Raw genomic sequence first — 22971 nt, 5'->3', positions numbered from 1 at the left:
CTCCCCACCCCCACCCAGGCTAAGTTGGGAGCAGTGAGGGGCTGAAACCCCAAGCACACCCCCACCATAGCCAGGAGCAGTGCAGAGCTGAATTCCCGAGCCCCTGCCTTTCCCACACAGCTGAGAGCAGTGCAGGGCTGAAACCCTGAGCTCCCCCTGCCCGTCGCCCTGAAGCCAGGAGCAGCAGAGCCACAGGCACAAACCTTCAGCCCATGGGAAGAGTTGAGGGGGCACAGGTGTTTCCCCCTGCAAACTGCAGTGCCTTACGCAGAGTTGGGTAGTCCTGGGGGCAGCTCCACCCTCTCCACCTCCTCCTCTCCCTCAGCCCCCAACCTCCGACCAGATCCGAGTCAGGAAGACAGAGGCAGGCAGTGAGGGGCAGCTGTTCCTTTGGCTGGCGGTGCCATGGAGTAGGCAGCCATGGCATTCCCCCAGCTGTTTCTGGTGCCTGGGGTTGCGGCTACTCCTCAGCTCCCAGCTTCCTTAGACTGCTCATGCAGCCAGTCAGAGCTACCCAGGCAGCTCCGGGCCCAGCAGAGCCCTCGGGGACTAGCCACCAACACACAGCCTCAGATAGATGGGTAGCCTGATGAGATGAGTCAGGGGATGGAGGTGGCACTCTGGACCCCGCGGTGCAGAGCTGGCCTGAGCCCTGCCGACCCTTGCCCCCCACCCCCTGAAACAGAAGTCAAACTACGCCTATGCCCCAGGGTCCCACCCCTGTCCCAGAGACCCGAGTCCCCCTCCACCCACGCTGGGCCCTGGAGTTTTTGCACATGTTGAGAGACATCTCAAAAAGAAAAAGGTTGAGAACCCCTGACAGAGTACAGAATCACAGAAAATTAGGGCTGGAAGGGACCTTGAGAGGCCATCTAGTCCAGTTCACTGTGCTGAGGCAGGGCCAAGTATACCTAGACCAGGGGTTCTCAAACTTCATTGCACTGCAACCCTCTTCTGACAACAAAAATTACTACATGACCCCAGGAAGGGGGACTGAAGCCCGAGTCCAGCCCCCTGGCGGGGGGGAGGGGAAGGGCCAAATCCCAAGCCTCACCGCCCTGAGCGGGGAGGCCATAGTTGAAGGCCAGGGACTTTGGCCCCAGGTGGGGCCCTGTAACCTGAACCCCACCACCCACGGCTGAAGCCCTCGTGCTTCAGCTTTGGCCCTGGGCCTGAGCAAGTCTAACACCAGCCCTGGTGACCCCATTAAAAGAGAGTCGGACCCACTTTGGGGTCTGGACCCACAGCTTGAGAACTGCTGACTCAGAGCATTGCTCACAGGTGTTTGTCTAACCTGGTCTTAAAAACCTCTAGTGATGGGGATTTCACAACCTCCCTTGGAAGCCTATTTCAGTGCTTACCTACTCAAAGTTTTTTCTACTATTTAACCTAAAGTTTGGTCAGATTAAGCCACTTACTTCTTTGTCCTACCTCCAGTGAACAGGGAGAACTATTGACCACAGTTTTCTTTATTACAGCCCTTAACATATTGGAAGACTTATCAGCTTCCCCCCTCTCCCCCGCCCCCGTCATCTTTTCTCAAGAGTAAACATACCCAGGTTTTTTTAGCCTTTCTTCATAGGGTAGGTTAAGGGTAGTCAATTATTTTTTGTCAAGGTCCAAATTTCTTAGTTAAGGTATAGTCAAGGTCCAGACCCCAGAGGAAAATAATAAAAAATGGTAAGTAAATAAAAAGCTTTCAGGGTCTATTCAAAAGCATCTGGCAGGCCAGATTTGGCCTGCAGTCCACCTATTGACTACCCCAGGTAGGTTTTCTAAGACTTTTATCATGTTTGTTACTCTCCTCTGGAATCTCTCCAAATTATTCACATATTTCCTAAAGTGTGGCACTAACGAGGCCTCAGCTGGAGTACAGTGTCCAATCCTGGGTGCCAAACAGAGCAGGACAACAACTTCCTCTGTCTTACATACGACACTCCTGTTAATACACCCTGAATTATAGCCTTTTTTGAACTACATCATATTCGATTTGTGATCCACTATAACCCCCAAATCCATTTCAGCAGCACTACCACCTTTTGTACTGGTGCATTTGATTTTTCCTTCCTGAGTGAAGTACTTTGCACTTGTCTTTATTGAATTTCATCTTATTGATTTCAGACCAATTCTCCAAATTGGGAGGGTCCTTTTGAATTCTAAGCCTGTCCTCCAAAGTGCTTGGGGTCATCCATACATTTTACAAGCTCTCTATTCCATTACCCAAGTCCTTAATGAAAATATTGAATAGTACCGGATCCAGGACAGTCCCAGCGGGATCCCACTCAATACTTCCTCCCAGGTTTGACACAGAACCACTGATAAATACTCTTTAAGTACAGTCTTTCAACCAGTTGTGCATCCATCTCATAGCAATTTCATCTAGACCACAGTTGCCTAGTTTGCTTTAGAGAACATCATGGGGATTGTGTCAGAACTCTTACTAAAAATCAAGATATACCACTTCTACAGCTCTCCCCACCTCCTCCATCCACTAGGCCATTAACCCTACACTTTGAGCTGGGGGTGTGATTCCCAGCTTCAGACATACTTGCACTAGCTCTTATCAAGCTAGCACAGTAACAACAGAGTGTAGCCATGGCAGCACAAGTGGCTATGCTAATGATCACTATTTTATTGGAATCCTTACAATATTTGGTATTTTTCTTAAAACCCCAGCTCCAGGAATCTTGCAATTATGTGAGAATCTTAGCTTTCGCAAAAACAGTAATTTTTTAGTTCTGATGGTTGGAGAGGAAAGCTTGAAAATGTGATCTCAGTGCACACTAAAAAGACTCAAACCAGAAGGCTTTGTTTGCTTGTTGTTTTTTAATTCTTTTAGCTTCAGCAGTCTTGTTCCAGCCTTTGTAAAAGTTTGGTCCTCTATGGCCATGAGCCTACCATTCTGCCGGTTAACAGATTTGTTTTTCCAATAGGATGCAGCTGTTGTGGGGGAAAATGGTATCTCCTGTAGCTCGGACCAATTCCATAGAGGGATTTGAACATCAGGACAGTGAACACGAACTGTTCAATAGGAAGCAATGGAGAATTAGAGTGATGTGGTTCTGATTATCTGAGTTGCTGCGCAGCCAGGTTGATGAACTGTGAACCAACCAGAACTTTCTCAGGATAAGGCTGGTCATTCTTAAAAGTTGAGATGTTATGGAAGCAAGTATCAGTGTGGCTAAATCTACATCTTATAAGCCCAGGTGCAGTCTTCTGGCCAGACAAAAACAGGAGTGGGTTGTTGTTTTTTTTTTTGGCACCATGGTTGTTTGGGCATCCAAATGCAGTGGAACCCACAGGACCCTGAGTCTACAGACAAAGTGAACTATCTGGGGCGGAGAGATCTACAAAGTGGTTTCCTCTTAACACCACCATTTCAATTATAGCTGGGTTCAGATTAAGCCAGTTTTTTTCAACCGGCTATTGATCTCTACTAAGCAACAAGAATGCTTTGAGATGGTGCAATCCACATTTACCAAGGGTTATAAGTGAATATCATCTGTATACTGCTGGCACATAAGCCTATGTTTCTTGCTAATTCTACTAATATATGTGTGTGTGTGTGTGTGTGTGTGTGTGTGTGTGTGTGTGTGTGTGTTTGTTTTATAGGAAGGAGTTGAGCCTTTCTTGTGGTGCCCCACATGAGGGGCTGCAGATAGAACAAGTGCCCATAACAACACGTTGGGAGCCATTTCTGAACAGCTTCTTGGACGAAGAGTGAGAGTTTGGTGGTCGATAGCGTTAGCTGCTGCAAGACAAGGATGGAAGTGCTCCCCCATTTACATACAGAAGAAGGAGGTAATGTAGTAGAGCAACAAGTGCTGCTCTCTGCATCTCAGAGCCTGATCTAAATCCCAACTGGGAGGGATCCAAGATGTTGGCATCAGAAGACGGCACTGAAAACTTTTACCTCAATTTCTCAAAAAGCTTGCTTAGATTGGAGACTGGATAGTAAATTCCGAGGTAAGTCTTCTTCCTTTGGTCATAGCCCTGACTGAGTTGCATTGCAGGATTGTACACCGTGCCCCTTTTGACAGGAAACTTCCATCCACTAACTCCATCAACTCAAGCCAGCTTTAGACAAAATCCCTATTATCACCTCCGCTCCATGGGACAAACTCACTATCTTCACAGTTGACATGGTAGAGCAGTTTGGTGGTAGTGAGGAAAAATTCAACCCCAGCCTTTTTTTCCATCAGGTGTCATTATGGGCCTCAGATTTGCTTGAACCAGCCCTTTTTCTAAGAATCCTTGACAGCTAAATACTCAGAGGCAACATGTGCTTGCTCTAGGAAGATGGTAACTCAAGCCTCTGTATAGCCACCAATTCTTTTGCAATGGAAAACAGCTGCATTTGAGCTAAAAGATGGTATGTTCCACAAGTTAGATCTATTACATGAAAGAGTAGACTTAACTCTTAAAGGGTTCTTTATTTAGCCTATATAAGAAGCTTGGAATTGTACCGGGGAAACTTCACAAACTTGTTAGAGTGTCAGATGTTGAAAATACTGCCCCAGGACTAGAGGATTCTAAAATGCCTCTTATTCTATAAAGCATTCCGGACATAATGACTATACTGTATATCATTCCATATGTTAGTATCATTCTGTATTGTACTTGGCACAGTTCAGTTACCATATGTTACTTTATATAGTTAAATTGCTATATAAATAATAATTACACCTTTAAGAAGTAATAATAAATCTATTCCTACCAGGACGGACAGCCTGGGAAACAAAGCTTGTAGGCAAAACCTGTGGCTCCTAATAGCAACTGGAAAAGTTTAATTTGGGTCAATGCATATGTATTTTTTGAATTAGCTCTCTAAACTTCTATGGATACTTTTTTCCTGAGGAAATTGTCAGATTGAGAATGGCTAAAGAATTCCTGAAGGATTAACTCTCACACTGAATCTTTTTGCACAGTAGTTACATTGTAGATGGCGAACTAGGCCCTGAATGGGCTAAGGTATTAGACAATCATCTCTTTTGGAGGTGGAAATTTAGATTCCTTCACAAAATCCTTATAGCAAGAACTCGATTTAAACATCTGCAAAAGACCAGATTTGTTGAGTCTCCATCTCCCTCTCCCCCATGCTATACAGTACACTGGCAAATTAAGTATTTTGTTGGATAAACCACGTCCTTTGGTATTATGTTGTTTTCATACACACTGTCATCAGAAAATGTGTACTTTGTGTTTCTCATTGCTTATCTTGCATTTGTTATTTGTGACTGAACTAATGGCTCACAGTTCTTGAACCTCGCCAGTTAATGGACTGTTTCTTCAGTCATGGGCCAACATTCTAAACTTTCTCAATAGTGTTAGGCTGGGGGAAAAGCAGCACACAATTCCTAAAAGCTGTCTTGCATCTACGAAAACTTTAGAGAAGTGTCTCTCATTTCAAAGCTCAACATTTATGTGTGATATTGTATAAAAACAATATTTTCAAGGAACATGGCTCATGGAACAGATATTAGGTATGGGAGCCCTTTACCTCTAGGTTACCAGTTAAAACCAGATAAAGTTGGTAGCAAACACAGACATGTTTGGTGGCCTATATAAAGGGAGTTGGTAGCCTCAGTTTAGTTTACCAGAAAAGCAGCATACACATTATGAAAGACACCCCCCCCCCCACCCACACAATTAGCAGTCTCAATAGAGGCCAGCCACAGAAAATAGAGATGGGAGGAAACCTTAGATTTACTGCGAAAGGTCTTAGTGTTTTTCTCTCTCTATGTCTCCAGGTGGTGATGCACAGAAGTTTGTGGAAAATATAACTTTTGCAATTGTTTATGGTTATTGTATGCATTTTAACAGTTTTATTTGGTTCTATTTACTAAAGGGGCTGGGGTTTAGTTCTTTACCTTAAGCATAAAGGAACAAATGAGCATTTTTGTACAGTTTGAGGGTTAATAAATACAGCATGAATTAACAGGAGTTGAAAGAAAACTGTTCAACAGCCAATCAGAAACACCAACTGAATACTCCTTCATTTGAATACTGAGGGTAGAAATCAGCCAGGGTTGAGGGCTGAGGAGAACAGCAGGATTCGGTAACTAGGGAGACTCTTCACTGCAAAGTTCAGGACCTTGATGAATTGCAGAACCGGAAGACTCAAAACAGAAACTATAAAGGGAGCTGAGAAAATGCTTAAGAAGCTGGGAATTGGAAAAACATAGGCTGTTATGACTTGAATCAGCTTCAGGGAATTAAGCATTGATCCCTTTCCTGAGATTCACAATGGAATTGTTGAAACTGTGTTTACATCAACCAGGGGAGGTTATGATATCTGCACATGAACTGATGTATCGTAAGGTAAAATATCTTGATCTAGAACAGAAAAGGAGGATTTGTGGCACCTTAGAGACTAACCAATTTATTTGAGCATAAGCTTTTGTGAGCTACAGCTCACTTCATGCATCCGACGAAGTGAGCTGTAGCTCATGAAAGCTTATGCTCAAATAAATTGGTTAGTCTCTATGGTGCCACAAGTCCTCCTTTTCTTTTGGCGGATACAGACTAACACGGCTGCTACTCTGGAACTTGATCTAGAACATTACCTTTAACTGGTTATTTTACTTTAAACTTTCTCCCATTTATTAAGGTTCAAGATTAATGCACAGTAATCCTTGTTAATTTCCCTTTACAATGGATACACGTATTACCAGAAAATCTTAACCCTATGAGAACTACGTAATAAATGTATATGAACGAACTCATCCTTCTGCTATCGCATAATTGTCCCTACAACATATTATTCCTACTGCTTGTTCAGTCTAGTTTTGAATGTTCTAAGGCACTGGGCTTCTTCTACTTCTCTTGGAAGACTATTCCACAATCTAACAGATCTTTCTCAAAGTATTTCTTCATATTTAGTTCAACAATTCCTCTTAATTCCTTGTATCTATGCAAACTAAGTCATCTTTCTACATTGCATTCATACCCTTCAAATACTTACATTGGGTTATGTCCTCAGTCTCAGTCATCACTTAGCCAAGCCTCACACACAGAAATTAGTTCTTGTAATCTTCCTTGTGTTTCAATCCCTTCAGCCCTAATCACTTTGTCATCCTTTGAATTCCCTCCAGTTTGTTTACAGCTTTTACACTCCTGGATGCTCAGATCGAACACAATATTCCATGAGCTCGCTCTCTAGAGGAGTACACACAGGGATTATGACTGATGTGCAAAGATTGAATTACCCTCCTACTCCTCAAAATTTGTCCCTCCAGAACTTGCTAAAGCATACTGCCAGGACACTGTGAGAAAGTTTGCTTTGTATCTGCTGTGCTGAATCTCTTCTGTGAATAAAATGAGAACATATCAGTGTGCAGGATTGTCAGACATGATTTTTTCCTTAATATAAAACAAATTAAGTACTGAGGTATGAAGTCAGTATGTTTTATTCTTTTTACGCCAGTTTTAATATGTCAATTTAAATAAATAAATACTTATTTTAAAAATTGCTTTCTTGCATTCTATTATTTTTAAATAGAGGAGCTTTTTTTCTATCCATATAGTTTCTACAACAGAACTAATTAAAAGATTCAAATCCCTTTGATAGCCACTGGTTGTTACAACCTCTTATAAAACAAAAAAAAGACACTTAACACCATTCTAATTTGCCTTGCACTGCTCAAGTTATTCCTTATTTTTTGTCTTTGAATACTGTGAGCAATAAACAACTTTCTCACCTGTCTTCTAATAAAAATAAAATCACTGCAGGGAAACATGAGGTGACAAGCAGATAGAAATCAGATCATATGAGACCATTTAGTTTCATTTCCTTCACGTGAAAATGTTTCTCATCCATCAAGACAGGGAAATCATTTCTGAAGAGCTGAAGTTCCCACAGTTCTAAATACCCGAAGCATAAAAATGGGACCGTTTTTTCCTCTCAGAAACCTGAAGGAGACACACTATCGAGATATAAAATAAATTTTACTAATTACCCTGAAATGCTAACCTCCCCATTCCAGATTATCTTCTTTTACTGCCCTACACTATATTTACTAACTAAGATAAAACCCTGATCACGTATGTTTTCAGTTAACATCCTATCACACAACAACATACCAGGTGTTGACCAAGACTGCATAATGTGTCTCTTTACAGGTTGTATTCAAATGCAATACTTTCATATTGAAATCTGCTGCCAAAACATACACATAATCTTCCATTACTTATATGATATAAGGCATTATACAAAGCTACTTCTATTACATCAAGAATAAAGATCAACAAAATATGAAGTTCAAGACTACCCTAAATAACATCTTCCAATATCCTCACTGATTATCATCTCACATCTTCCTACTAAAAATGATGTTCCAGACAGAAAGCCAGTTAAAAAAAAAAATCCTAACCTATGTTACTGATATCTTGAATTCCCAAACTAAAGGATCAAATTTAACTTTTTACCAATATATGGTTTATTTACTTTCTGTTTTACTCTAAGATTGGATGAGGACACTACCTGGTCAGTTTCACAGTCTAGTTCCACAAAGTAGCAATACTGAAGGAGATCAGCTGTTTTTTGTTGTTTTTATTTTATTTTTTTCTCCCTCACTCCTCCTTCCTTCATGAAGATTCCTATGCAAACTAGGTTTTGTAACCCACTCACTTTTTTAAAAAAAGAACACTGAGCCTAAATTAAGTTGACCATTGCCCTTTATATACACATATGCATACTTAGCACCAGTTTTAGATATAAATATTAATAAAAATATAAGTGAAAGAGAAAAAAGGGAATGTTCAGTTCTTGCTTTCCCCTTCATCTCTCTTCTGTTTTGAGAAGGACAGATTCTCAACTCAGACATTTGTAAGACTAAGTTCTATGACATTACAGTCTAATGCACAGGAAGTCACGGACTCCTGTGCTTCTGCTACTAAAGGCATCAGTGTTAAATATACACTCATATTTCATGACCACGCTGTTTCTGTGTAGAGTAAATGTACTACTGAGCAACATAAAGGGTATAGCCAAACAGCAAACGAATCGATTCTGCAACTTTCATTTGCTCTGTCGCACAGTTTCCTGTCCAGGTGTAGAATCTCAACTTTTCTTCCCCTATAATTTTGATGCTAATGTGCCAATCTCAATAAAACATGCCCTGGAAAAGGCTGGCTATTTTATCAAACAACAAATTAACTCCTTTAAGAGTTTATTTTTTATGAAAATAAGTTTAGAAAACAATTTTTTCAGAAAGTTAGTGTCAAAACAAAATTATTCCAATATATATTTATAAGCAATGAGGGACTTATTGGGATATCTGAATTTTATTCCCTAATGTACCCGACTAGCTGTGTGACTATAACTAAGGCCTGATGCTGAGAGTCCAGGGGGAACTGAGGAAACTCAATGCTTTGCAGGATCCAGTCTTCAGTCTTGCTGTACATCAGTTTTCTTAAGTGTGAAATCAAATAATCATATATTAGTAAAATGTTTTGAGATTTCTGAACATAAGGTGCTATGCAAAAACAATATATAATTAAGATGCATGCCAAGTTTCTGAAATAATGTTCAGTGCTAACAAATAAGTAATACATATAAGATGCAATAAAAAAAAAGCAGTTTACAGTGTTCCATAGAAACTGGGTGAAAGTGTTATTGGTCTTGTTTCACCCTATGGGCAGAGCAGGGCAGGTGTTACCTTGTAGCCAGGGTTGCCTCATACTCCCCGAAAGATCGGGGTGAAGAACAGTTTATATCCTGGCACCCCGCACTACCATAGGGCTTTCTGCTCCTAGGGATCCAGAATGAATTGGGAAAATTCAGCTTTATTAAATCACTAAACAGGTAATGGCATGTGAGTATTAAATCTGAATTTTCACTGTTAGAATTTGACTGTAAAGGGTGAGTTTATCATTCAGATATGTAGTCATTCCTTCCATGGTCGAAATGTTGGCCGTTAAGATCCACAGCTTAACTAATCACCACCAACAATTGAAAATTAAAAGACTACTTTGTAAATCATGAGTTTTGCCAGAGGAAACAAGCAAGCAGTGGGACTTCCTCAAATTAAAAGAGCAGTCAATATAAATGATATATATAATGTAGAGTCCATAACCCACATTCACTATAAATTAGGGCTGTCCATTAACTGCAGTTAACTCACGTGATTAATTCAAAAAAATTAATCGAGATTCATCTTAGTTTTAATTGTACTGCCAAACAATAGAATACTAATTGAAATTTATTAAATATTTTGGATGTTTTTCTACATTTTCATATATATTGTATTCTGTGTTGTAATTGAAATCAAAGTGGTTATTTTTATTACAAATATTTGCACTGTAAAAATGATAAACAAAAGAAATAGTAATTTTCCATTCACCTCATACAAGTACTTTAGTACAATCTCTTTGTCGTGAAAGTTCAATTTACAAATGTAGATTTTTTTTTGTTACATAACTGTACTCAAAAACAAAACAATGTAAAACTTCTGAATCTACAAGTCCATTCAATCCTACTTCTAGTTCAGCCAATCGCTAAGAGAAACAAGTTAGTTGACATTTACAGGAAATAATGCCGCCCTCTTCTTATTTACAACGTCACCAGAAAGTGAGAACAGGCATTTGCATGGCACTTTTATAGCCGGCATTGCAAGGTATTTATGTGCCAGATATGCTAAACGTTCATACGCCCCTTCATGCTTCAGCCACTATTCCAGAAGACATACTTCCATGCTGACAATGCTCGTTAAAAAAATTATGCATCTATTAACTTTGTGACTAAACTTCTGTTTTACGTGCATTGTGACATACATTTCATGTTATAGCAGTCTCGGATGATGACCCAACACGTTATTCATTTTAAGAACACTTTCACTGCAGATCTGACAAAACACAAAGAAGGTACCAATGTCAAATGTCTAAAGATAGCTACAGCACTCAACCCAAGATTTAAGGATCTGAAGTGCCTTCCAAAATCTGAGAGGGACAAGGTGCGGAGCATGCTTTCAGAAGTCTGAAAAGAGCAACACTACAATGCGGAAATTACAGAACCTGAACCACCCAAAAAGAAAATCAACTTTCTGCTGGTGGCATCTCACTCAGATAATGAAAATGAACATGCATCGGTCCACACTGCTTTGGATTGTTATCGCGCAGAACCCATCATCAGCATGGACACATGTCCTCTGGAATGGTGGTTGAAGCATGAAGGGACACAGAATCATAGACTTTAAGGACAGAAGGGACCATTATGATCGTCTACTCTGACCTCCGGCACAACGCAGGCAACAGAATCTCACCCACCCACTCCTATAACTCCTATAATCTATGTCTGAGCTATTGAAGTCCTCAAATCATGGTTTAAAGACTTCAAGGTACAGAGAATCCTCCAGCAAGTGACCCGTGCTCCACGCTGCAGAGGAAGGCGAAAAACCCCCAGGGACATATGAATCTTTAGCACATCTGGCACACAAATATTTTGCTACGCCAGCTACAACAGTGCCATGAGAATGCCTGTTCTCACTTTCAGGTAACATTGTAAATAAGAAACAGGCAGCATTATCTCCTGCAAATGTAAACAAACTTGCTTGTCTGAGCGATTGGCTGAACACGAAGTAGGACTGAGTGGACTTGCAGGCTCTGCAATTTTACATTGTTTTATTTTTGAATGCAGTTCTTTGTACATAATTCTATATTTGTAAGTTCAGCTTTCATGATAAAGAGACTGCACTACAGTACTTGTATTAGGTGAACTGAAAAATGTTATTTCTTTTGGTTTTTTACAGTGCAAATACTTGTAATCCAAAATAAATATAAAGTGAGCACTGTAGACTTTGTATTTTGTAATTGAAATCAGTATATTTGAAAAAGTAGAAAACATCCAAAAATATTTAAATAAATGGAATTCTATTATTGTTTAAGAGTGCGATTAATAGCAATTAATTTTTTTAATCGGTTGACAGCCCTACTATAAATATAAACTAACAGTCGTTCGCTAAAGTCAAGAGTAGCAGCCACTTATGCCAGTAGTGAATTTGGCACATCTATTGTTGTACAGTGGGTCTGTTGGATTTAATCTCTCCTGATTTTTTGCACAGAACCGGATATCTGATTTTAAAAGGCAATAGGAATGGATGAGCACCATTCCATTCTCATATTAGAAAACCGAGAGAAAAATAGAACAAACGGCAGCATTTCTGAACTTCACAAAAGACTCTTCATATATCTCTTTTGACAGTCCGACACTCAATTCAGATGTTCATGGGCTGGCAACAGAGGAATTTAAGTCAGTCTGAACTTTCAGAACATAAACATGGATCGCAATCAGTGGGCATTTTTTTAAAGTAGTTGCATATAATTTGCTCCAGTAAAAGTTAAAGAAGCAAAAGTTTAAGTAAAAATGAAAAGCCCTATAAGCATTAGAAAGATGTACAGTCAATGAAAAGCACTTTTATAGGTGGAAAACATTTTATTCTTATAATTACAAAAGGTCCTAAGTCAGAGAAAAGTACTATAAGTATTGACAATATATTACAAATTTCTGCAATGAGTATTTTTTAAAAGGGAAAGTAAAATATATATTTTTCATTATCATTAGTAAGCATATGAAAAGAGCCAGTGATTTAATTTTGCTCCTGGGTTGGTAAAATGTTATTTATATTTTGCAAAAGTGTGTGCGCGCATACCTATAGCAAATTATAGTTACAAATAAATTTCTCCATATTTACATTGCTTTCTTTTATTAGACATTATTAGCTCACAGCACTATGTCATTCATATCTCATGATCTTTTGTGTTGTTCTAGGTAAAGAAAGAATAACCTTTATACTTAATGACTCAACATCAACATGACCCATAATGAAGTCCTTTTTCTGTGCATATCCATTTTCATTTTTTAGAACTATGCAACTCCCTGTATGCTGAAAGGAACGTCAAGATAGAGGAAAAATAAATAGGAAACACCAAATAGTGCTACTTTAAAAACTTTGTTGCTATTAAAGTACCACTCAATTATCAATTATGTTTACAGCCAAAAGAAGACTGCACATTCTGTTATATTGAAGACTTTCAAAGAGCAGTTGTGCAACTTGTAAAATGCAATTGGTTAATGAAGCTAAACTTAATTAGCTCAAATTTCTTGCAGACCACATCAAACAACACTGTTTGATGTATTCTGCAAGATGACCAAGTCTCTTAGAGCTGGCTAAGTGTCACAATGAAAAGGCATCTATACTTACTTCTGGGAACTGAAATGAGCTGTTTTAAGTGGAGCTTTTCTTCCATTTTCTGAGGCTGCACTGCTCTGACCTTCCCAAAATCAATCCTTTAAGGATTAACATGTAAAGCAGTGTCGAATTAATTTCAGAAAGCGAATATGAGATCAGCCTAGGATGATACAAAACTTCTAACTCCTAAATACACTAATGCTTCTAGCCGCTCAATGAGAAGTTGTCAATAAAAAAGGGAAGGGGCAGCTAGAGGGATTTGAAGCGTGGAGCAATCTATCAGGCTAGTTAGAGCTTTGCCTACTTCTGTGTCATGGCTAATGCATTCCTCTAGAAGTTAATCCTATTTCTAAAGACCCTCCTGTGAGGAGCACATAGGCCGTGCCGAATGAGAACTAAAATGCATTAAAATTCTCAACAACGTCACCAAAAGGCACACTATTAGATTCTGAGTGTCAACAATAAGATGGCTCATTAAAAGTGCAAGGTCTTAAAGAATCAACTTTTGTTACAATATATTTGATAGAAAATATCCAACACGTTTGAGACACAGCTGCAACCAAAGTCTTATATTAGATATTGCTAAGAATTCAGATAGATTAATCATTGCCATAAAACTAAGCATGCACCGTATAACAACATTAATATTTTCATGGAGAACACAGTTTCCATGACATTGCACATCTATTACACAGTAGCATAACCTAATCAGTTTTAAATAATTGAAATACAGAACATATTCAGTTTTTCATGCAGCTACTCTACACGTCTGAACACATTTTCAGTGTTTTATTCCTTGTGATTCAAGTAAAAATAAAAAAGGTAAGTGATCAAGGTGCTACTGGAGAACTTCACATTTTAAATGTACATTTGAAATTGAATCTTGACCATGGAGTTTGAGCCTCAGTAAGTTATACACCGAGGAAACATAAGAATGTGCTAAGTATCATTCGGACAAGTTCTGCTGCAATGTCAATAGTATTAGCAGTGCTACAAATAATCAGTGACATGAATCCTCACCAAAAAGTAGTAAAAAGAGGATGAAAGTGGAAGATGTTGAAACACAAGAAGCAATAGATGTAAATGGAGACCTATTATGCATGAGACAATATGGACTGGTGAGTATAGCAAAAGGATGGGAATCAGGAGGATCTAAATACAGGCTACGATATTTCTGAAGGAACAATCCTGTCCTCCATTCATGTATGTGGAGGGTACCAAAAGCAACAAAACTTGTGTACTACTGCTGCCTTGGGATGTGAGAGGGAAGGATTGGGAGAGCTCACAGAGCAAATGAACATAACTTTGTGGGTGCTGCAAAGCCACGCTCCGTTTGGGTTCTCTGTGCATTGTTATGTAGTGGATACGGGGAGTGGCCCATTACCATCTACAGAATTGGGGCAGTAGGGTCACAGAACCTAATCAAGCCCAGTGGTTGGAGTGGTGGTTGTGAAGAGACTCCAATGGTGTAATGAAAGTTTTCCATTCTTTCCCACCTCACTTCCAGGGATTTAATTATTATCCAGTATAATTACTTAGTCTGTGCAATGAGAACAGGATTTTGTGCAAGATGCATAAGAACAAGAAAGTCATTTAGTCAGCCACATAAAACTGGGTAAAATATAAGACTGTAGGCCTAGAAGGAAACTTCCTGGGTCATCAAATCCAGTTCTTTATCAAAGGTGACACTGTCACATAATCCCAGCCACGAGTTCATCAAGCTCCATCTTAAAACTAGTTAGATTGTTTGCCCCATTACTCCTGTTGGGAGGCTGCTACAGAACCTCACCCCTCTCTGATGGTTAGAAACCGTCTTCTGATTTCCAGCCTGAACTTATTCATGGCTAGTTTATACCAATTTCTTCTTCTGCCAACATTGTTAATCAGCTTAATTAGCCCCTCTCCTTTTCTGGTATTCACCCACAATGTATTTACAAAGAGCAATCATCTTCCCTCATGCTTCACTTTGCTAGGCTACACAAACCCAGCTCTTTTAGTCTCCTCTTGTATAACAGGTTTTCCATTCCCCTCATCATCCTAGTAGCCTGTCTCTGCACCAGTTTCCTTTAAACATATCTTTCTTGAACATGGGTGACCAGAACTGTGCACAGTATTTCAGATGAGGTCTTACCAATGCCTCATACAATGTCATTAATACTTCCCTATCTCTATTGGAAATAGCTCAGCGAAAAGCAAATGATACATAAGGAATGAGAAATTCTACGTGATGGCATTCACTGCTAAGGTAGAGTGAGTTGAGTATTTCCTGGTTCACATATCAAACAGAATCTTTATTACTGAAAGAAAGAGTAGAATCAAATGAAGAAAAAATCTTAAATGAACCAAACTATTCCACAGAATCTCAAAGGACAGTAATGCCATGCTCAAATAATAAGAATACAGCAGTAGGGATATATTACTGACCACCTGACCCAGATGGTGATAGTGACTGAAATGCTCAAGCAGATTAAAGAAGTTATTAAAATAAAAAACTTAATAATAATGGGGGATTTCAACTATCCCCATATTGACTGGGTACATGTCATCTCAGGACAGGATGCAGAGATAAAGTTTCTTGAACCTTAAATGACTGCTTCTTGGAGCAGCTAGTCCTGGAACCCACAAGAGGAAAGGCAATTCTTGATTTAGTCCTAAGTGGAGCACAGGATCTGGTCCAAGAGGTGAATATAGCTGGACCGCTTGGTAATAGTGGCCATAATATAACATCCCTGTGGCAGGGAAAACACCACAGCAGCACACCATTGTAGCATTTAATTTCAGAAAGGGGGACTACAGAAAAATGAAGAAGTTCGTTAAACAGAAATTAGAAGATACAGCGCAAAAAGTGAAATCCCTGCAAGCTGCATGGAAACTTTTTAAAGATACCATAATAGAGGCTCAACTTCAATGTATACCCCAAATTAAAAAACATAGTAAGTAAACCAAAAAAGTGCCACCGTGGCTAAACAACAAAGCACAAGAAGTAGTGAGAGGCAAAAAGGCGTCTTTTAAAAAGTGGAAGTTAAATTCTAGTGAAGAAAATAGAAAGGAGCATAAACTCTGGCAAATGAAGTGTAAAAATATAATTAGGAAGGCCAAAAAAGAATTTGAAGAACAGCTAGCTAAAGACTCAAAAAGTAATAGCAAACATTTTTGTAAGTACATCAGAAGCAGGAAGCCTGCTAAATAACCAGTGGGGCCACTGGATGATCGCGATGGTAAAGGAGCATTCAGGGATGATAAGGCCATTGCAGAGAAACTAAATGAATTCTTTGCATAAGTCTTCACTGTTGAGGATGTGAGGGAGATTCCCAAACCTGAGCCATTCTTTTTGGCACATCTGAGGAACTGTCCCAAATTGAGGTGTCATTAGAAGAGGTTTTGGAACAAATTGATAAACTAAACAGTAAGTCTCCAGGACCTGATAGTATTCACCCAAGAGTTCGGAAGGAACTCAAATATGAAACTGCAGGACTACTAACTGTCACATGTAACCTATCATTTAATCAGCTTCTGTACCAAATGACTGGAGGAAAGCTAATGCGACGCCCATTTTTTAAAAGGGCTCCAGAGGTGACCCTGGCAATTACAGGCCAGTAAGCCTCACTTCAGTACTGGGCAAACTGGTTGAAACTATTGTAAAAAACAAAATTGTCAGACACATAGATGAACATAATTTGTTGAGAAATAGTCAACATGGTTTTTGTAAAGGGAAATCATGCCTCACCAATCTACTAGAATTCTTTGAGAGGGTCAACAAGCATGCGGACAAAGGAGATCCAGTGGATATAGTGTATTTAGATTTTCAGAAAGCCTTTGACAAGGTCCCTCACCAAAGGCTCTTAAGCAAAATAAGCAGTCTTGGGATAAGAGGGAAGGTTGTCTCATGGATTGGTAACTGGTTAAAAGATAGGAAACACAGGGTAGGAATAAAGGGTCAGTTTTCAGAATGGAGAGAAGTAAATAGTGGTGTCCCCCAGGGGTCTGTACTGGGACCAGTCCTTTTCAACATATTCACAAATGATCTGGAAAAAGGGGTGGCAAAATTTTCTGATGATACAAAATTACTCAAGATAGTTAAATCCCAGGCAGACTGCGAAGAGCTATAAAAGGCTCTCTCAAAACTGGGTGACTAGGCAACAAAATGGCAGATGAAATTCAATGTTGATAAATGCAAAGTAATGCAACATTGGAAGGCAGTATCCCAACTATACATATAAAATGATGGGCTCTAAGATCTTGGAGTCATTGTGGATAGTTCTCTGAAATCATCTACTCAATGTGCAGCAGCAGTCAAAAAAATGAACAGAATGTTGGAAATCATCGAGAAAGGGATAGATAATAAAACAGAAAATACCATATTGCCTCTATATAAATCCATGGTACCCCCATATCTTACATACTGTGTGCAGATTTGGTCACCCCATCTCAAAAAAGATATATTGGAATTGGAAAAGGTTCAGAAAAGGGCAACAAAAATGATTAGGGGTATAGAATAGCTTCTGTAAGAGGAGAGATTAATAAGACTGGGACTTTTCAGCTTGGAAAAGAGGCGACTAAGGGTGGATATGATAGAGGTCTATAAAATCATGAGTGGTATAGAGAAAGTAAATAAGGAAGTGTTATTTACTTCTCATAATACAAGAACAAGGGGCCACCAAATGAAATTAATAGGTAGCAGGTTTAAAACAAACACAAGAAAGTATTTTTTCACGCAACGCACAGTGAAGCTCTGGAACTCCTTGCCAGAGGGTATTGTGAAGGCCAGTACTATAACAGGATTCAAAAGGAAGCTAAATAGATTCAGGGAAGATAGGTCCATCAATGGCTATTAGCCAGGATGGGCAGGAATAGTGTCCCTAGCTTCTGTTTGCCAGAAGCTGGGATTGGGTGACAGGGCATGGATCATTTGATGATAGCCTGTCTGTTCATTCCCTTTGAGGCACCTGCCATTGGCCACTGTCAGGGGACAGGATACTGGGCTTGATGGACCTTTGGTCTGACCCAGTATGTCCGTTCTCTTGTTCTTATGATTTTCACATCTCCGAGTAAGTTTTCTCGGCTGGCAGTTAGAAAAGCTTTTATTTTACTTATAAACAGAGCAAATTTGATTTGGAGTAACTGAGAAACAAATATGGAAGCTCACGATGCCATTTTTTCAGAGTCATTTTTCATATTCTAACCAGACTTTAATATTAGTACACAGTTTCACAATACTAAAATAAATTATGCTAGCCCAAATGATCAAGAATTATGGTTTGACTGTCTACCTGATGCCTCCAATTTCAGAAGAGGAATGGAATCCAATTTCCTAGGCCAACAGATTATGGCAAGAAGAATGTAGTGATCATCTGAAATCATGCTTGATTTATCTATTCTATACTCAATGCTTATATATAAAATAAAATGGTTTGCCAGTGTCCAACTGCTAATGAAACCAAAGAGAGACGCATGATACACTGTGAATTCCTCACTAGTATAAGAGGAGATAAGTGGTTCAGCAACCCATTATTTCTCTATATTATTAAATTTCATTTAGATCTGATTTACTGTAATACAATATGACCTACAAATACACACACACACACACACCCCCATCGTGAAGAGACTTTAGTGGAGGCTAGAAAATTATAATTCTGATATTTTCCATTATTTCTAAATACCGCAAACTGACCAAATTCACGATGAAAAATAAAAGCTCAAACTTTGTTTATTTTTAATGAAAGCTATTTAAATTAATTTAGCCTCTCTTTCAAAAACAGAATTGGAGGCGTTAGTGAAATACTGTAATATTGGCAATAAATTTTCACACACTAGAAATACAGGAGATGATGCAAAAGCAGAGTTTTCACAATATTATGGGCAGGTATAAATTTACCTGCTCTTATTGGGGTAGCTGGGAAAGCTTCTGCTTTAGCACATTCTTGAATCCCTCACCAAAAGCACCATGTCGTATGGCACGGCTATTTAACAGAGAAAACAGTCCCTGAGAATAATGGAGTAAAAATTGAGCTCTGATTTCACTTAGAATTTCAACTTGTTTTTTCAGCTGAAACACCATCAGTTCACAGCTATAAGCGTACCCAATCTTTCAAGGCACATATGTAACAACTTCCTGATAGTAAAGCAGCAGAACACAACTTTAGAAAATTCTTTTTATGGGTGATGCCACAATGTTAATTTATAAAGCACTTATTGCCATATATGTAAGCAGTATGGTAAAGGCTAGCTAAATGATAGCCAGGGGGATAAAGATGGATTGCCATCATACATTCTTCAATTCCCATCAGAGCTACACTATGAATATTCATTATATTGCATTACTGATATAGGTTTATAAGCACTTAACTGAGAGTACATGTCAGCCTTATGGAAGTGGCAAATCCTGATCTGTATTTGTGTTTAGAAGAGGCCTGAAAGTATGTTTTTACCCCCTTTGGGGAAATCAATCAAAATAACCAATGCTAATTTGTAAAATATCATATGAAACAGATGAATCTGGAGGAAAAGGTTTGATCTCAAATTAACGCCAACTGTACATGGAATAACGAACTCCTGGAGCCTCTTTAGATGTATGGTCAATAGGGAGCTGGCTACAACACATTTTCATATTATTCTACAGTACTTTTAACTAAATGAGAGATTTCCATTTCATTCCCTAGAGGACTTCATGCCCATAAACTAACAAACAACTTATGAGATATCATCTGTAAGAGAATCTTTAACCAACCCTATCCATGTAATTTAAAGGAAATATATACTGATTTTCTTCAGACCAGTACTCAAATTTCAAAACACAAGACCCACCTCACAGCACAAGGAAAGTGAGAAAATTATACCTGAACTTTAGATATGTTTTGAAACCTCACACTTCTGGGATAAGAAAAATGGCAAAAATTTTCTTGTGATTGTTTTACATCATCAGGCAATAGAGATACAAACATTAATTGCTTACACAAAATTTGATTTTTGAAAAGGGTTGGAATGGGTAGGGATGGAAGGAACAGCATTTGGTATCATGCCTGTTAGTAAAATGAGAGGTGTGTCTCTCCCCTGTTTTGTGACTGGTTTGACACGAAAGCTGTGCTATGCCACAAACAAGCAGCCTCATGAGACATGCTTCAGTTTCTCACAACCTAAAAGATATGCACAATGTGTGTCAAAATGCTGCAACCCCTCAGAATAATGCTGTACTACAGAAAGGTCAGTTAACTGTATACAGTTGAGCTACATGTAATTTAAATGTTAGAAACACACTGATCACCTGATGTTGGGAAGATGGCAACAGTTCTGGCTGCTATTTAGACAATAGTTTTGCACGTCCTACATATTAAATTATATTATCATCTTGCCACAGGTAAGTAAGCCAGCCTGCCTGCCATACTGCATGAGATGTCTGGAAAATACTGCTCAGAACAATCCACCATGGAAAAACATTTCTAATTATCCTCTAGGTCTCTGGTCTTTTAGCACAAATGTGTTTCAGATCATGCTATTCTCAGACAGACATATTTAGATATCTATCTATATATCTCCATCCAACACCGTTTTGGACTGGCACTTTTTTATTCCAAAGGATTTGATCATGCCCTAAAGCTGGAATAAAAACAGCCTTTTCTTTATCTTCTAAAATTTTTAATTGGAAACTTAATTCAGTATTAAACATTATGTGCAGGCAATGCTGATATCATCATTTTCAAGCCTCAGTTTTCTGAATGGTTGCAAAATTTGTACTCAATTTTCCATACCAGAATATCAATTATTATCAGGTTACCAAGATAAGCCAGTTATGGGAAATAAACCCTGTACTGTGACAGTGAAGAAGAGGGTCATGGTAACCTAGAAAGGGTAAGAATTATTGAACTGCATTTGGTATAGAAATGCTCACAAACACTTACAGGGGATATCAGAATAGATTGCATGTTCCCAATCAAAACATTTTTATTGTTTATGCAATACTTGGCAAAAATACTGATAGTCTTGCATACAGCTGTATTAAATGCACAATTTCATATATATATATATATATATATATACACATATACACACACACACACACTATATATATATATATACACACACACACACACTATATATATATATATACACACACACACACACACACGAAACTTTGCAGATGTGCATTATATAAGAGTATATATATGAAGAAAATATTTTTCAATAGTGCAGATTTCCTAGTGTAATGCCACTGTGCACTGAAAAACTATTATATAATGCTGTCATAAATATAAAGGGAAGGGTAACCACCTTTCTGTATACAGTGCTATAAAATACCTCCTGGCCAGAGGCAACATCCTGTTTCCTCTAAAGGGTTAAGAAGCTCAGCTAACCTGGCTGGCACCTGACCCAAAGGACCAATAAGGGGACAAGATACTTTCAAATGTGGGGGGGGGGGCGCGGGGGAGAGGAGGCTTTTGTTAGTGCTCTTTGTTTACGTGGTTATTCTCTCTTGGGACTGAGAGAGGCCAGACAGAAATCCATCTTCTCCAACTCATCCTAACCCAAGTCTCCAATATTGCAACCAGTATAGGTAAGCCAAGCAAGGCGGATTAGTTTATCTTTTGTTTTATGTGAATTTTCCCTGTGTGAAGAGGGAGGTTTATTCCGGTTTTCTGTAACTTTAAGGTTTTGCCCAGAGGGGGATCCTCTGTGTTTTGAATCTGAATACCCTGTAAAGTATTTTCCATCCTGATTTTACAGAGTTAATTTTTACCTTTTTTTTTTTTTTTAAAATAAAATCCTTCTTTTAAGAACCTGACTGATTTTTCCATTGTTCCAAGATCCAGTGGTTTGGGTCTTTGATGATTTTGTAACAAACTGGTTAGGATATTATTCTCAAGCCTCCCCAGAAAAGGAGTGCGTAGGGCTTGGGGGGATATTTTGGGGGAAGACGTCTCCAAGTGGTCTCTTTCCCTGTCCTTTGTTTAAAACGCTTGGTGGTGGCAGCATACTGTTCAAGGACAAGGCAAAGTTTGTACCTTGGGGAAGTTTTTAACCTAAGCTGGTACGAATAAGCTTAGGGGGTCTTTCATGTGGGTCCCCACATCTGTACCCTAGAGTTCAGAGTGTGGAAGGAACCCTGACAAATGCACATCTGCAAAGTTGTAGAGTTAATATTGTTATGAACGGAGAAATGTAATGAGTTTAGGAGGAAGAGCCAAGTTTCACTAGTTCTGTAACTGTTGCTGTAACAAAGTAGTTTTCAAACATCCTATTTTACAGTGCTAATCAATATCACCAACATTATCTCCTTCCTGTGCTAAAGGAAGACTCCTTGTGATAAAGTGGCCTCAAAGGCCAGAGACCCAACCAGAAATGGTATGTGTACAGGTGACACACTATCCCTTTACTGAGCACCAGTTCATCAGAATAAGGGTACCAAACCCATCCAACTTTACCAGGATGATCTATTAAAGGAACAGAAAACTCTGCTGCATCAGGTTGTGGTAGCTGACCTGTCCACTGGGAAGGTCAAGAACAACATTTCCAAATACATAGCCTGGATTGTCAAACCTCCTCAATGCAACAAAAACAAAGATTCCTAAAATGCCTCAGATCCTAACTAGCAAGATGCCCTTACCTCTGCTAGCATGGCTGGACTGAACTAGCAAAGTTGAAGGTAAGTAACCAGACCCTTATTTTCAGTCTAAAAGAAACTTTTCCAGCCACTAGGGCAAGTTCTTTGCAGTCCGTATCAGAGATATTGACCTTGGGAGGACACAAAGTGTTGAATGAGAGTAGACTGAATTCACAACATTAGTCT

The 22971-nt window shown here is 39.0% G+C and overlaps 1 protein-coding gene across 7 annotated transcripts in view; it reads right to left on the bottom strand.

Annotated features, from left to right (window-relative positions):
* HLCS (holocarboxylase synthetase) overlaps window positions 1-22971 on the bottom strand; it is a 211741-nt gene that overhangs the window by 56287 nt on the left and 132483 nt on the right. The window contains exon 7 of one of the 7 annotated variants that reach the window (XR_005226123.2): window positions 6965-7307. The exons of 5 other annotated variants lie outside the window; for them this stretch is intronic. Coding sequence is in view for 1 of the 2 variants with exons in the window: in XM_037904170.2 (XP_037760098.1) it covers window positions 7220-7307 (88 nt within the window). In the remaining variant the exon portion in view is untranslated. Of the gene's footprint in view, window positions 1-6491; window positions 7308-22971 lie in introns of those variants that run through there. One more of the 7 variants, XM_037904170.2, reaches the window with a different exon arrangement.

The sequence above is a fragment of the Chelonia mydas genome, chromosome 1 (genome assembly GCF_015237465.2).
Source record: "Chelonia mydas isolate rCheMyd1 chromosome 1, rCheMyd1.pri.v2, whole genome shotgun sequence".
NCBI lineage: Eukaryota > Metazoa > Chordata > Testudines > Cheloniidae > Chelonia > Chelonia mydas.
Note: the sequence above shows the minus strand (reverse complement) of the source record. Positions and strands in the feature narration are given on the sequence as shown.